This window comes from Nothobranchius furzeri, chromosome 17 (assembly GCF_043380555.1).
Source record: "Nothobranchius furzeri strain GRZ-AD chromosome 17, NfurGRZ-RIMD1, whole genome shotgun sequence".
NCBI lineage: Eukaryota > Metazoa > Chordata > Actinopteri > Cyprinodontiformes > Nothobranchiidae > Nothobranchius > Nothobranchius furzeri.
This window is the reverse complement of record NC_091757.1, coordinates 53,190,666-53,205,898: the sequence shown is the minus strand read 5'-3', so window position 1 is coordinate 53,205,898 and position 15,233 is coordinate 53,190,666. Positions and strand designations below refer to the sequence as shown.

The 15,233-nt window shown below is 42.3% G+C and overlaps 1 protein-coding gene across 2 annotated transcripts; it reads left to right on the top strand.

Annotated features, from left to right (window-relative positions):
• The first annotated feature begins 852 nt into the window (after positions 1–852).
• On the top strand, positions 853–13,356 carry ubox5 (U-box domain containing 5). Of its 2 annotated transcripts, none has more exons than XM_015972898.3 (7): positions 853–967; positions 2,233–2,296; positions 2,974–3,075; positions 8,999–9,684; positions 10,833–11,383; positions 12,474–12,644; positions 13,065–13,356. In XM_015972898.3, the coding sequence occupies exons 2-7, from the start codon at positions 2,243–2,245 to the stop codon at positions 13,277–13,279; spliced, it is 1,779 nt and encodes a 592-aa protein (XP_015828384.3). In that variant the 5' UTR covers positions 853–967; positions 2,233–2,242; the 3' UTR covers positions 13,280–13,356. The 2 variants fall into 2 exon arrangements, with proteins under 2 accessions (XP_015828384.3, XP_054587546.2); XM_054731571.2 differs by lacking the exon at positions 853–967 and adding an exon at positions 1,081–1,180.
• Positions 13,357–15,233: the final 1,877 nt, after the last annotated feature.

Genomic DNA, 15,233 nt, shown 5'->3' with positions numbered 1-15,233 from the left:
TTTACTGAATAGTTCTGGATTGCTGACTTTGTATGACTCACTAATTGTTCCATACTTGACTTACTGTGTAGAAATATGGGGATCCACATGTAAAACTCATACACAACCACTGTTTATTCTACATAAAAGAGCATTGAGAATCATTAATAACAATCACTATAGAGATCCATCCAATCCGTTATTCATCAAATATAAACTACTGAAATTTTATGATCTAGTGAATATGAAAATATCGCAAACAATGTATAAAGCTAAAACCAATACGTTGCCCACCAACATTCAGAAAATGTTTGAAAAAAGAGTCAGTAATTGTTTCTTAAAAGGAACTGAAGTATTTAAAAAACCGAAATTTAGAACCAGAATGAAGGAAATGACCATCTCTGTAAATGGCGTGAGAATATGGAACAACCTTAGCAACGACATAAATGAATCAAAGTCACTAAATATATTTTAAAAATGTTTCAAATCAAGTGTATTACAGAACTACAATAACCTAAATTCAGTTGGTGTCTGATTGTAAGTTACAAGAATATAAAATGAATCTGTGTTTTGTTTTGTTGTTTATTGAGAATTGTATGGAAACATTTAAAAGTTTGGTTTGTAAATAGGGGCAGATAATAAAAGATATTTCTTCCTTCTGACCCTTTTCATTCAAATTGTTTGGTGTTCATGTTTATGTATGTTTTTTATGTTGATTGTATAAATATATATTTTAACACTTTGAATGAAACAAATAAAGGGAAAAAATAAAATAAAATAAGATCTGCCGAAATTAACTTGAAACTTTGCTAGTTAACAGAAACAATCTTCAAGCAAAATTAGTCTGGGTTCCTGCTTCAAATCAAGCCATTCATCCCTCTGAGTTGTCCTTGAGTTATGGAGCAGATTCTCGTAAAGATGTCGACCTTCGTGTGGAGGAGGAGATAAATCATAGAAAATGGAGCAGACAAAGAGCCTCGGTGGATGAGTAAATGGAATAACATATAACATTATGATGACTAGTCATATAAACTCAACTTTTAAAGCAAATACAAATTGCGTTTTATAAGCGTCAAACTCGTAGACATAAATGTGTTCCTTCTCGGCTTCCGTACACAAAGTGAAGTTGTAGCAGTGTGTTTATTTTTAGTTAGCTTCCTTCTGAAGGTAGCAAGAAGAGCTAAGTAAAGAGACGTAGCAGGCAAGTTTGGCTGCGAACGACAAAATTTATACTTAAATCGTGTTGTGTGTCAAAAATACTGGTCTCGTAAATAAAGTTATGAGCGTTTACGTTCCAATTTCTGACTGCTAGCTGCTGTTAGCTTATGAATAATTTTGTCGCTGTTAGCTATCGAGGATAAATGTAAGGATACACGTAAACATCGCATTGTGTTTAAATACAAGATTAGTCGTTTTTATCTGTGTATAGTTTTGAAGCGTTAGTTTTGGAGTGAAAACACAAATGGGTGCTTCAGCCTCCGTTTACGTTGTTTTATTCATCTTAATTAAGCTAATGTTTCACTTTAGAATAACAGACGTTGTAGTAGCCTTAGTTTAATGTTTTGTAATTAGCGACGTTGTGAGTTTAGTACTTATTTTTTTAAACCCTTTTCGTGTTCTAAGTACATTTAACTAAAACTCAACACTAGGCTGTTGCGTTTGTGGACATTGGATTGACATTAAATTCAGTTCATTTAAGCATTTAAAGTTTCTTTTAATATGTCTTCCTTGACAGATTTATTTTGTAAACACTTTTAAAATGACCCAAATAATCATTCATCTAGAATTTTGTAACAAATTTGAAAAAGTGAAATTATTGTGACATGTCTAGACTGCAAAGTACATTTTTGTTCTTAATTTGCTACCAAAGTAAATGAATGGCATTTCCTTTTTAGAAATAATCTGTAATTGTTCAAAAAATGATTTAATAAGTTCAGGTTGATTTGTTAATCGAGTTAGATTGCCTCAGAGCTAACATTTGCTGTAATCACTGAGCTAAACTCTCCTTTATGGGGAAATATTTTGTCTTCAACTAACCTGATGTTAAATATCTCTGTTTTTACATTATTTTCTACATTTTTCAATAAGCATCACTGCAGCATTTCCTTGCCTATGTGGCATCAAAGGGCTTGGGAATTCTTTATGTTAACGAAATGCCTTCACCATCTAATGTGTCACTTTTCCTTGACCTGTAAGCTTAGTGATGTAAAATATCATGTTCCACAGCTCCAACGTCATTGTGTGTCTCTGCAGGTTGGAGGATATGGTCGTGAACCTCTGTCAGCCTTACTTTCACACGACAGCTCAATGCAACAAGGTAAGACATGTTTCAAAGACAGAATTATATAACTGTACAACCCTATGGCTATTTTTCAAACAAACTAGTTGCTTTCGCAACATTTCTAATAATTTTGGGGGCAAAAGTGCTGGAACACCCAGGCGTTTGGAGTTGGCAGTAGCTGTTGCTGTCATGATGATCAGTCAAATCGCTCACTTATACCTCTGAGTGGCATCTTACCAAAACTATCATTGCTGTGTTCTCGGGAAAAGTTGAAGAAGAGATCCAGTGTTTGTTTTTTTCTAGTAGATAAAAACAGAAGAAGGTGGAGGACGTAAGAGGACAGAGGACTGTGTGGGAGACTCAACTGTCCTTGTTCTTTTTATTCTGTTTTTATTCACCAATAATGGCTGTCTTTTTCTGCTTTCAGGACATGAAATATGTATTTTTGCTTAGAAAACTCAGTGTTTTACTCTTTTGTTGCTTTCATTCTTTGTGCTATGTCTGAAGCCCTTATCTTTATTTGTCTTGGTTTAATTCCAACTTGCCTTTGAAAACATAAGACATGTAATTTGACTCTTACTTTATTTGTACATGTGCAAATGTCATAAAAAGAGAAATTATATATTATAATAAGTCTGGTACAGGTCTGTTCTGGTAGCTTTTAATTAGAAATTTTGACCACAGTTTTTTTTATTATTATTATTTTTATTTAGCTCTGCGCAGACGGCTATGACGTCTCAAACCTTGTGTCTGCTGACCCTGCTCTCCGGAAGCGAGGCTTCAAGCTGGAATATTTCGTACGTCCACCCCTGCAGGTACAATTATGCCTCAGCAGATTGTATTATTTATTATAAAAACTATTTGTTTTCTGTAATTTATGCACAATTTTAAAACCGGCTCTGTGAAATTTTAAACTATTTTTATCCATCTGATTAGTATTCTGACTCACTTTTTTAATTCTACTTTTAGTACAACTTGAGAATGGTCTTTGTTTAGTGAGCTTCTCTGCAACCAGACAGTAAAAACTCCACAGTACTGAACTCAAAGTGTGGACCGTCTTAGATCCTTTAATCAGAATCACAAGGGTTTTGTTGCCATATGTGCAAGAAATCATAACATTAGGAAATAGCTGCGGTTCTTGGTGCAAAAAGAAAGGGAAAAATGAGTGATAAGCAAATATAGCAAGTAAGAATATAATCATGATAAAATAGGAATATAAAGTTATGATAATTAGAGTGTCAGCTCAAACCGTTTGGTAACACATCCACTGCCCGGCAAAAACAAATAAAGTCGCCACCTGAATTTAACTAAGCAAATAGTTAGGAGCCTCCTCTTGGATAATTACTGCATGGGTGGTTATTTTTCAGCTAGCAACAAGTTATTTAACCCCAGCTGGTGCAATGAGCTGCTTCTCATTTCTTAAACAACCATGGGGAAAGACTCGTCTCGTGGTCGTGGAAAAGATGTTGGTCTGTTACAAAAGGATCAGATCATTGTCATGCATCAAGCTGAGAAAACATCTGAGGAGATTGCAGAAATGACCTAGCCTAGTGAACTAGACCAAATTCTTGCTTTGCAAAGTTTGGTCTAGGCACGCTCCATTGGAACCTCCGCAGCTCCTACCAGGACTCTGGATTGCCAATCACAGCTCTCTAGAGGGGTTTCGAACACATAAAGAGCTGTGATTGGTCCATAATGGTGGGCCAATCATGGTGCTCTATCTGCTTAGTGAACAAATGACAGAGCTTTATCCGCTTTGTGGGCCAATCAGGGCACTCTATATGCCTGGTGGGTGGGATGATGCAACAGTCCGTACGTTTACATGCAGCCAATATCCGGGTTATGATCGGGTTAAGGTCGGTATTCGGGTTTCTGAGTTGATCAGAATAACCCGTTTACAAGCATAAATAGAAAGAGTTACCCCTAACTTGCATAACCCGATTTAAATGCGGACGTTGGGGTAGCGTCAGGATGTATGGACGACGTCAAAACGCAATATGTGTCATATTTCGCTGTCTCTGTACTTTCGGCTGTCAACAAAAGACATAATGTTCATACTTTTCACCAGACCGATGAAGACAGGTTTCCTCGTCACTCCAAAAGTGTGGTGCTGTGCCGCGACTCGCCATGTTGCTCCCAACGTGTTGTTTACTTCCGGTGTTCTGGCGCATACAAGACGTCTCGCTACTCAAAAGACCAAGATTCCTTTCGAACAGAGCATGCGCAGAACACACGCTTTGATGGGGATATCCCAATATGTGTTTACACGACCAAACATTCGGGTTAGACAAGGGTTACCCTTGAGTTACCCCAGGTTAGTTTTTGGTGGTGTTTACATGGACCTGCGGAACCGGGTTATTGTGAATATTCGGGTTTCAAAAGGGTTACTGGCTGCATGTAAACGCAATGAGAGTGAAACAAGAGTATGTCACATTCATTGTCCAGTGGAATGCGGAGATCATTTGAAAGACAACGGTAGAACCCGCCCCACAACCGAGAGCCGTCAATGGAGCGTGGCCAGACTAAATAATACATTTATTTAGTCTGGCTTGCCAGGCTAGACATGACCAAAACTGGGTTAAGAACTGTCCAACGCTTTATTAAAAACTGGTCTGATCAGTCCAGATGGACCCTGTTCCAGAGTGCTGGTGCATCAGGATAAGAAGAGAGGCAGATGAAGTGACGCACCCATCATGCCCATTGTACAATCCTGTGGGGGCAGGGCTATGATCTGGGGTAGCTGCAGCTGGTCAGGTCTAGGTTCAGCAACAGGATGTGCTCCAAGAATGAGGTCAGCTGACTACCTGAATATACTGAATGACCAGCTTATTCTATCTTCCCTGATGACTCGAGCATATTCCAAAATAATAATGCCAGGATTCATCGGGCTCAGATAGTGAAAGAGTGGTTCAGGGAGCATGAGACGTCATTTTCACACATGGACTGGCCACCACAGAGTCCAGACCTTAACCCCATTGAGAATCTTTGGGATGTGCTGGAGAAGGCTTTGTGCAGCGGTCAGACTCTACCATCATCAATGCAACACTGGATGGAAATAAATCTGGTGACGTTGCAAAAGCTTATTGAAACAATGCCACAGCGAATGTGTGCTGTAATCAAAGAGGTCCAGTGAAATATTAGAGGGCGTGGCCTATTTTTTGGTGGCAACTTTTTTGGGCCAGGCAGTGTATGATGGAGAGAAAGAAATCACATCCATGGAGGAGCTACGCTGCCCCTTGAATGGATGAATGATACACTGTAGTGTAAAGCGCTTTGGAGTCCTTACTCTGAGAGGCGCTATACAAGTGCGGGTCATTTAGTTTAGTTAACTCGGGCAAAGAAACAGGAGCAAAGCTATCTAGGATGATGGGCCTGGTTGGAGTTGGGAGAGGCAGCGATAAGGCTGAAAGAGAGATGCTAGATCTAACCTCATTGACTTTGTCCACAAAGAAAGACAGAAAGTTCTCACAGTCTGCAACAGAGTGGATGGAGGCTGTAGGAGTGGCAGGAGAGACGATGCTGCTGATGGTGTTAAACAGCACCCTGGGGTTCCCTTTGCTCTGAGACACCAGGTTGGAGAAATTGGAAACCCTGGCGTCTCTGACTGCAGAGTTAAAGGATGACAGAAGATCCTTTAGGTGCAGCAGATGGACGTGGAGATGGGTTTTCTTCCACAAACGCTCAATTTTTCTGCATTGGCGCTTCAGGCTGCGAAGGCTGTCATTAAACCAGGGAGTAGGGTTCACTGCAGGAACTGATCTGGTTCTGACTAGGGCTGGGCAAAACGATTATTTTTGTAATCGATTAATCTAGCGATTATTTTTTCGATGCATCGATTAATCTAACGATTAATTTGTTAATTTGATTAGATTTTGATTAGATTAAATTATTGATTATTTCCCAATTATTTAACTTGTATAGCAGTTTGATTATTACTAATTTATGTATCTCAATGAAATAAATGCAAATTTCTTCATTTGAACACATTTTAATAACAAAAATTCAAAAATAAAAGTAGTTGTAATAGTAGTACAATCTTATGTTAGAGATAACATTTAACAAAAAATGAAATGTTGTGCAAACGATTCATATAAATCAAGGAAAATTTGTAACAAAAAATATATAAATAGCAGCAATGGCGTCTTTTAACAAACAAAATCTAACATAAGTAACCTAAGTAGGACTCTGTGACTAGACTTGTCCAAGCATCAGTGGTAAATGAGATTTTGGATGAGGCCTTTTTTAGTTCGTTCCTTAGTTTCTCAACTGAAGTTTGATACTTTCTCTCCATCATGCTTGTAAAATGGCGCCTAGAAGGCAGAGTGTAACGTGGTTGAAAAGTGGTCAGCATTTCTTTGAATCCTTCACCCTCAACCACAGCAAGTGGCCTCATGTCTTTCAGAATCATAGATAGGACGCTCTCAGTAAGTACAGCCACCTCCTGGGGGGTGCAGGGCGTTCTTTTCCGACAGTAGTCCTCCAGACTTTTCTGTTTGTTCCTGAAAACATAAATCACACAGACAACCCACAGATAAATTAAAATTATTACAAAAATATTTATGTAGAAAGCATAATATCAAAATAATAATTTGAAGATCTGTATTTTTGTGTTTTCTCAAAATATTTAATCTATAAGATTTGTTAAAAAAGAGGTTTTTAACACAAAATGCTGCACATTTTTGTAGTCATTAGATGGTGCAACTTAGATCTATAAGATCAACAAGCTGGAGGAGCATGATGTATAAAAATAACGTTCAAACAGGACGAGGCATTAAACTTGACAATCAAGAGTCCGTTGTCATTTTGCTTTTGCAAGCACTTCAACAATATTGTAATAATGTCCACGACTGCTACATTTAGCAGGTGCTACATTGTCTTTGTTAACATTTTTACTGCGGACAATTAGCGCTCTCCCACATTTTCAGCTCTCGCTGATTCTCATAATCAGCACGTGCGCATTCCGACTCATTTGGCCATCATGAGCCATGAATAAAAACAAACAAAACAGATAACAGCTGCTGCTATATGTTACTGCTAAGCAGCTTAAATGAGGGTTAGTGAGTTCCAGGGGTTGCGTGTTTATCTTTGTGTGTGAGTGGGTCTGCTTGTGTGTGTGAGTTAGTGCATGGCTACGTGGTGGTGTTTGGATGTTATAAAACAGCGTTAGTAGAAAAAAAAAGTTGAAAACTTACGGTGTTTTTTCGTTTGCAGAAGCTGCTCCTGGATGCCTTCGTTTGAGGTGCCGGTGCATAGCCGTCGTGCTTATATGATAGGCCATTTCCACTTTACACAGCCGGCAAACGACTGAATCGCTTCCTTTTCTGTTAAAATAGTCCCATACTTTTGAACTGCGAGTTCGGGTTGAGTGATTTAAGTCGACTGCCCCGCTCAGGTTGCCACTACTCGCTGCTGCCATGTTTGTTTTTGAACGTGATGACGCATCGACGCAAATTATTTGCGTCGACGTATTTTACGTGTCGACGTAATCGATTACGTCGACGCGTCGTCCCGGCCCTAGTTCTGACAGGACAGATGTTGTCCAGAATGGAGAGGCAGTGCTTGTTGAACTGAGAAGTTAAGGAATCTGGGTCGTTATCAGAAGAACAGGGGGGATCAAAAGCAGCAGAAAAATTGCTAGCTGTGCTCTCATTAAGAAAACGAGAACTAACCATACGGCGAGCAGGAGGTGGGGACGCAGAAACTGACAAGTTAAAGAAAATGCAATGGTGATCTGAAATATAAACGTCCTCAGGACAAACACTGTCAGCATTTAGACTCAGGGTAAAAACAAGGTCTAGAGTGTGCCCCCTGGTGTGTGTGGGGCCAGAAACATGCTGGGTAAAGCCAAAGGAGTCCATAAGGCTGGAGAAATTCATGGCAAAGTGGACTGATGGATCATCAACGTGGATGTTAAAATCACCAACAATCACCAGTCTGGACAGTTTCACAGTGGAGGATAGAAAGTCACTAAACTCCTGAAGGAAAGAACTGTTTGGACCAGGTGGACGATAGACCACAGCACAGTAGAACGGGTCCTTACGCCCGACTTTAATCAGCTGCAGTTCAAAGGAAGCAAAGCGATCAGAGGTTGTAGAGCTACATGGAAGATGGTCTCTGAAAACAACAGCTAGGCCTCCACCATGACCAGAACCCCGGGGCTGGCTAAGAAGAGAATAACCACTCGGGCAGAGTTCAATCAGACCCGAATAATCAGAAGTTTGCGGCCAAACTTCAGTCAGAAACAGAAAATCTAAGTTTTTAGAGAGAATTAGATCATTGAGCAGGAAGGACTTATTGTTAACAGAGCGGGTATTTAATAGAGCCATGCTGAGTGCATTTGTGTTTATGGAAGCAGGTGTCTTTGAGGCTGCTTTGCACCTTTCAGCAGAAGCTTACTGTTGTGCTTTGTCATAAAGTAGTCCCAAGTCCAAAATGGCACCTGTTGCAGTCAGTATGATTATGGAAGTCACCAAGTAGAATTACAATTAGTGATGAGTAATTTTAATGACCTTTTCCAGGCTCAAGGCTAGTTAGTCATTCACTTACATTGTTTTATGCTAAGCTAAAGCTAAAAGAGTACTGCTGGATCAGGAGAATGACTGGGCTGGTTGCAAATCGTTTTTTCCTACTTGTCTAACTCTGGTAAAGATGACAACAGACATCATTTTACTTTGGGGAGGAATATCCCTTTAAATACCAGTCACTGTAATGGTTCTTTATTTCATGCACCACTTTCAGGTGACGTTGAAATTTGGCTTCCCAGTTGACCTCTGTCGGGTGGATGTGGAGCTGTGGCCCTGGGGGATGGATCGAGGACAGGCCTGTAAGAGACTTGAAATCAGCACTAGCTCAGATCCTCAGCCCCCACCCGTTTTGAGACGGGATGAGGATGAGAAGAGCAGACAGGAACAGGGTCGATCTCAACACAGTAGCGGACACCGGTGGAAACTTCAGACACAGCACTGGGATGAAGACAAGACCCAACAAAGACATTGTGGGTCCAGAAATCAATCAAACACTGACTCCAACAGTTATGAGTCGGAGTTTAAACTAGTGGCCCGTTGTGAACTGCGGGAAGAAATCAAAGTCTCTTTCAGACGCTCAAACTTTTGCCCCCGGGCGCCGTTCCTCTCCCCTCCTCCTCCCCAGCCGGAGAACTGTCGGGAAGAGCAGCTGTGGAGTCGAGGCCTTCCGTCGCTGAGCTCTGTGACGCAGCTCCGCGTCACGGTGCCTTTTGGAGGTTCTGCGTCTTCTCTGGGGCTGAAGGCTCTGGCGTTGTGGGGTCAACCTGCTCGCAGCTGTCCTGCAGAAGAAGTAGAGAGGATTATGGGAATCCACGAAGCCGCCGAACGACGGGTGATGCCCCCTGCAGTTTTTGCCACTTCAGTCAGAAAAACGACACAAACACTCCAAACACCTCTGAGGTACCAAATGTTTTAATTTATAGCTTTGCTTTGGCTGCAAAGCAAAAGTGCAACACTTTTTATTAAACTTGTATTCTCTTATATGCCTCCCCCTTTGTTAAAGGGACATTATGGAGGTTTGACAGCCAAAACATGTATAGAAATAATAAATGTCTTCTTCATACATTCTCCTGCAATGCCCTGGTCCTGTAGAATGAGCCCTGGCATTTTTACTGTGATTGCCTGTTTTTCTGTAAAATCACAGAAAAAGAGAGATGCTCGGGTCGAGCAGGCTGCTTCATGCGCGTTCACGCTCAGGCATCGCCCGTAGCATTTGCTATCCGTAGCTTTAGCAGCAGAGAGAGAGGCAGTGCCACTTTGTCGCTGTTCCTAACGCCTAGTGACAAAGCTAGCTACATTTCTGAGGACCCTTAGCTACTTTCTGTAGAACTTTCTTCTAGATATTTCCTGCTAATTAGCAACAAAACAGCCATTTTCACTCCGAACCGTTCTTTGAACGTTGTTTCAGCTGTCATCAAGGATATAAAAGTTACAGATACGAAGGGCGTCACTGGCGCTTTAGCTCACCTAGTAAGACGTCGGACTCTCGTGCAGAAGACCTGGGTTTGATTCTGGATGTGAACATAGTTTATTTAGAGTTTCTTTTTTACATTAATGGTATATTTTTCTACAGTAAGATGCCCAAATTTTTATTTGAGACTCGCCGAACGGCATTGAATTCACAGATAAAAAAGATGTGGGTTCAACTTTCATTTTGGAACAATTTTTCAAGCAAGGGAAGGGAATGATCTGAGCATGCAGGAGGACTGACCCATCATAAACCTTTGTCGGCTGTGCTGAAGAGAAAGCTACAGAACCAAATTATTTAATTAATTAGCTGCGTGTTCTCCTGTCCTCTGTCCTCCGGGCCACCCACCCACACACGCACACACACACACACACGGGACTGTCTCAGCTGTTATTTTCGTTAAGGAGTGTGCACGTACAGCATGCGCGCCTCGTGCACGAGCCTACTATTGAAGCTGCCGTTACGCTTTTGGCCTGAGGGGGCAATCACGAGCATAAAAATTCAAAACTCCGTAAAGTCCCTTTAAAGATGATTTATATAATGATGCAACACAGATGAATCTTGTGTTTGATTCTGGCAGAGTTTCCATTCCTGAAGAATTCCTCGATCCATTAACACAGGAAGTGATGGTGCTGCCCATGCTGCTGCCCAGCGGCATGTCTGTGGACAACTCCACCCTGGAGGAGTACCAGAAGAGGGAGGCCAGCTGGGGTCGAGTGGCCAACGACCCCTTTACCGGAGTCTCGTTCTCTCCCTCCTCCCAACCTCTTCCTAACCCCCTACTCAAAAGCCGCATCGACCGCTTCCTCCTGCAGAACGGGATGGTGGGAAGAGATGGGATGTTGGGGAGGAAAGACCAAGGACAGAATCCACAAACATCTAGACTGCTAACCTCCAACACTCAGGACCACTCCAACGCCGGCATCAGAAACACAAACATGACTTCTGAGCAAAGCAGACATCCTCATGACTCAAGTCGCATATTTAACACCAAACACCTTAGTAAAAATAGTAAAGCAGATCTGGACAAACACAAGAAGCGATGTTTAAGTGAAATGTACAAAGAATCAACAGAAGTCGCAGAAACTGAAAGCAAAAATGCAAAAACATCAAGAACTCATTCAGATTCGGGTGAGAACCACTTTCTTTTTTGCTGCATAACGCTGGGGACACACCGGCCGCGGAAGCGCCGCGAAAATGGGACCGCCTTCATTCGGCGCCCTTGTTAAGCTATTCTATAGACCACATGGGCTGCCGAAGCGCCGGCGCTCCAGCCGGCGCCGTGCAGCGATCGTTTCGGCGTCGGCTCTATTTTTTCGCGAGCCGTGGGTGAATCGGGTCAATTCTGGCAGGAAGTCAAACCTAGACATAAGAGGCAGGCCAGTAAATTTAACAAAATAAAGCATTTCAAAATAACATACCGCAATAGTCAAATGTGTTCGTAATCAGACACGAACACGCACACACACACACACACACACATCGAACTTGTGTGCGTGTGTGACCACGTGAAGGGGGTGTGGCTTTGTGTGTGTTTTTTCCAAAGCAAACAGGACAGAGAGGCAGAAAGTCTGAGGCAAGCAGTTAAGATGGATGACTTTAAATTAATTATGGAAGTTGAGAAACACAAGGAGCTGTACGACCCCCGAAAAACATGATTATTTATGTACCCATTTCAGAAGAAACTGCTAGGATACAGCTGCAGAATTGGAGCGGGTTCCAAGAGATTCAACTGGCAGAAACAACTGGTTCATACCATAGGTTCACTCACACACACACACACACACACACACACACACACTCAAACGTAGAGGAAAAGAGCTGAGAAAAGGCAGAGAGGAAATGGAGGACACCAAGTGGTTAAAAGAAAAACTACAGCTGAGCCGAGGCGCTCCTCGACTGGAGCGCGTCTGATCTGAACTGAGGAGCGGCGAGCAGCGGCCGAATTTCGTGAGCGATTCGCTTCTCGGCGCTATGCGGCGCTTCCACGGCCGGTGTGTCCCCGGCGTAATTTTCTTCTATTTCATATCTCACTTTCCCTCCACATATGTTTAAATATGATATATATAAAAAAATGTAATTACTCCTGTGCACACATAAAACATCCACCATCTCTTCTGCACATCGACAGATCTGTACGTTCTGCTCATGAATCGGCACAAACAGCAGCAGCTCAGGTTGTCCCGGTAACGTCTGCCTCTTGTCTTTTGCGTCGCTTCAGGCCCCAGCGGCAGCTCTCACGAGCAGCTTCTGTCAGCCAGTCTGGATACGGCCCTCACCTCCGCCCTGCAGGGCCGACCCTCCTTCACGTCAAGCCTGCCCCAACAGCAAGCAGGAACCTCTGGCTCTACGGAGCTGCGCCAGAGCTCGGGCTGTAAAAGCACATCTGCAGGTGAGTTCTGTTCCATCCGAGAGGCCGAAGGCGACGTGTTACACAGCACGCTGTCGGATTTCAACATTTACCGTCCCAAGTGCAAATAAGCTGTTGTCAGTCGTGATTTATCTCGGCTAGAAGTGCATTCATAAGGCGAATGTGTTGAAATTAATTTGGAATCCGAGTATCCGTCACCTTTGTACTCAAAAAAACAGATTTTGTAAAAAAAAAAAAAAAAAGGTGAATCAAACCAGAGTGAAATTATAATTTATGTTTAAATTTAACTAAATTCAGTCTGAATTTTTTGGGGAAAGACACAAAGATGTCTGCCTGTTAATGTTAAAGAAGAAAGATGAAGAATAAATGTGCTCTTTTTTTTATTATTTGTATTGTATTAATTAGATTTCAGGTGTGTCAACCATTCTTTTTTCCAACCAGGTGAGAAGACGTGTGCGGGATGTTCCCGTTCCCTGTCTGTTTACTCCGCTTCATTCTCGCCTATCTACCGTCTGGTCTGCGGCCACTTGTTCTGCCGCGCCTGTCTGCAGAGGGAAACGACACAACAAAACTCTTCCGCTGCTGCCTGTCACGTCTTGTGCCCGACCTGCCAAAGTCTCACGCCACGCCGTGACATCACGCGTGTGCATCACTGACAGACGGCAACACAACCAAACGATTTACTCCACATGTTTGTTTGTAAAATGAAATAAAAACCTTAAGATAATTTTAAGCACGTCGTTTCTTATTCACGCGCATTAAGAGCTGCAGGTCTGATGATTAAGTACCCGGAGCTTAAACTGTTATGACCCATGATGTCATAAAATGATGCAGCGCCTTGTCCTCCCATCAGAGGAAGCAGGAACTGTTTCAGCTAGTGTATAAGCACACACACACACGTGTATGAAGTCCTGTTCTCTTCCACCCATTCGTCTTTTCTCAGACTCCATGTTAGAAGTGCAACCGCAGCCTCGGATCCACCGCTCTCTGAACCTGGATGAGCCGAGGATTCACAAAGGAAAGGCAGCAAGTGGAAGCGTGTAAATGATTGTGGAGGAAACCATCTGGGTTCGTCATCCGAGTTCCTGATGCATTCGCCCCATTCTCGTGTCTGCTCTCTGCTTCGGTTTGCTCTACCCCCGGAACTTCAGCCAAAAATCGAGCAGCAAATTGCCTCTTTTTGCCCATCAGCCAAGGCCAACATCAGAAACTTGGGAGTTATTTTTGATCCAGCTTTAAGTTTAGACTCACACGTCAAAACCATCTCCCGCTCTTGTTTCTTTCAACTGAGAAACATTTCAAAAGTCCGTAAACTGGTTTCTACAGCAGATCTGGAAAACAATCATCCATGCTTTTGTGTCATCACGCTTAGACTACTGTAACGCTCTTTTTACTGGTCTCAGCAAAACCTCCCTCTCGCGCCTTCAAGCCATCCAAAATGCAGCAGCCAGACTCCTAACCAAATCCAGCAGACGAGCTCACATCACTCCTGTTTTACAGTCCCTCCACTGGCTCCCGGTAGAATATAGAATACAGTTTAAAGAGCAAGTCACCCCCAAATCACATTTTTTTTTGCTGATAAACTATATAAAGGAGTGTCTAATCATGCTGCAGACACGTGTCGTCAATAATTTGGCACTTCAGTGCATCTTGGTTAAAATTCAAATATTCTGCCTAAAACTGTCAGTGTTGCGCCGTCGTCAGGGAAAATTTCTGCACTGTATTTGAATTTAAATCTGCCACCGCTATTGGCTAAGAGGTATGCTATGATGTCATCTGGTACATTATGATGTCACAATGCCATTGTGAGCCTGTGTGTGTGCATTTGTTAGCGGCTCCGCCCTCTCGGTCCGCCAAGCAACAGCATTTGTTGCATTTTTCAAACATGAAGTGGGAGTGAAGTAAGTTTCTTGTAGGGGGGTGACTTGCTCTTTAAAGTTTTAGTCCTGACCTATAGAGCTCTTAACAACCAGGCTCCAAGCTACCTATCTGACCTTTTATCCCCACACACTACCTCTCGGAACCTCGGATCCACATCTGAAAACCTCCTGGCTGCTCCTCGAACCAGACTGAAAACCAAAGGGGACAGGGCCTTTCAGACTATTGCCCCCAGACTTTGGAACAGTCTACCTTCAACTCTCTGTCTCTCTAACACTGTAGAGGTCTTTAAAAATCATCTAAAAACTCACCTTTTCATCCAGGCGCCCCCCCCCCCCTAAATGTTCTAAAAGATGGCTTTGTTCAGGTTCACGCCTTCACTTTGTTTTTACTCCTGATTTTATTTACTATTTTATCACTGCTATTGGTTTTCTGATGTTTTTATTGGTTAGAGGTATTTGCCCTGATCTTACTCAAGTTGTACAACGCTTTGTGATTTATATCTGCGAAAGGCGCTCTATAAATAAACTTTTACTTACTGAGTAACATTTCAGTAAAATATCTCACAGATCTGAGCTGCGACCAACAACGAAGGGTTAAACGGCCAAGCTGTGATATTTACCGGGCTCCGCCATCATAAACAGCATCATTTCTCTTGGTTACCCTGACAACATTAAGCTTAACCAAGGTCGTGACCCTGTATCCACTCAGGGAAGCGGGAATCTGTGGTTC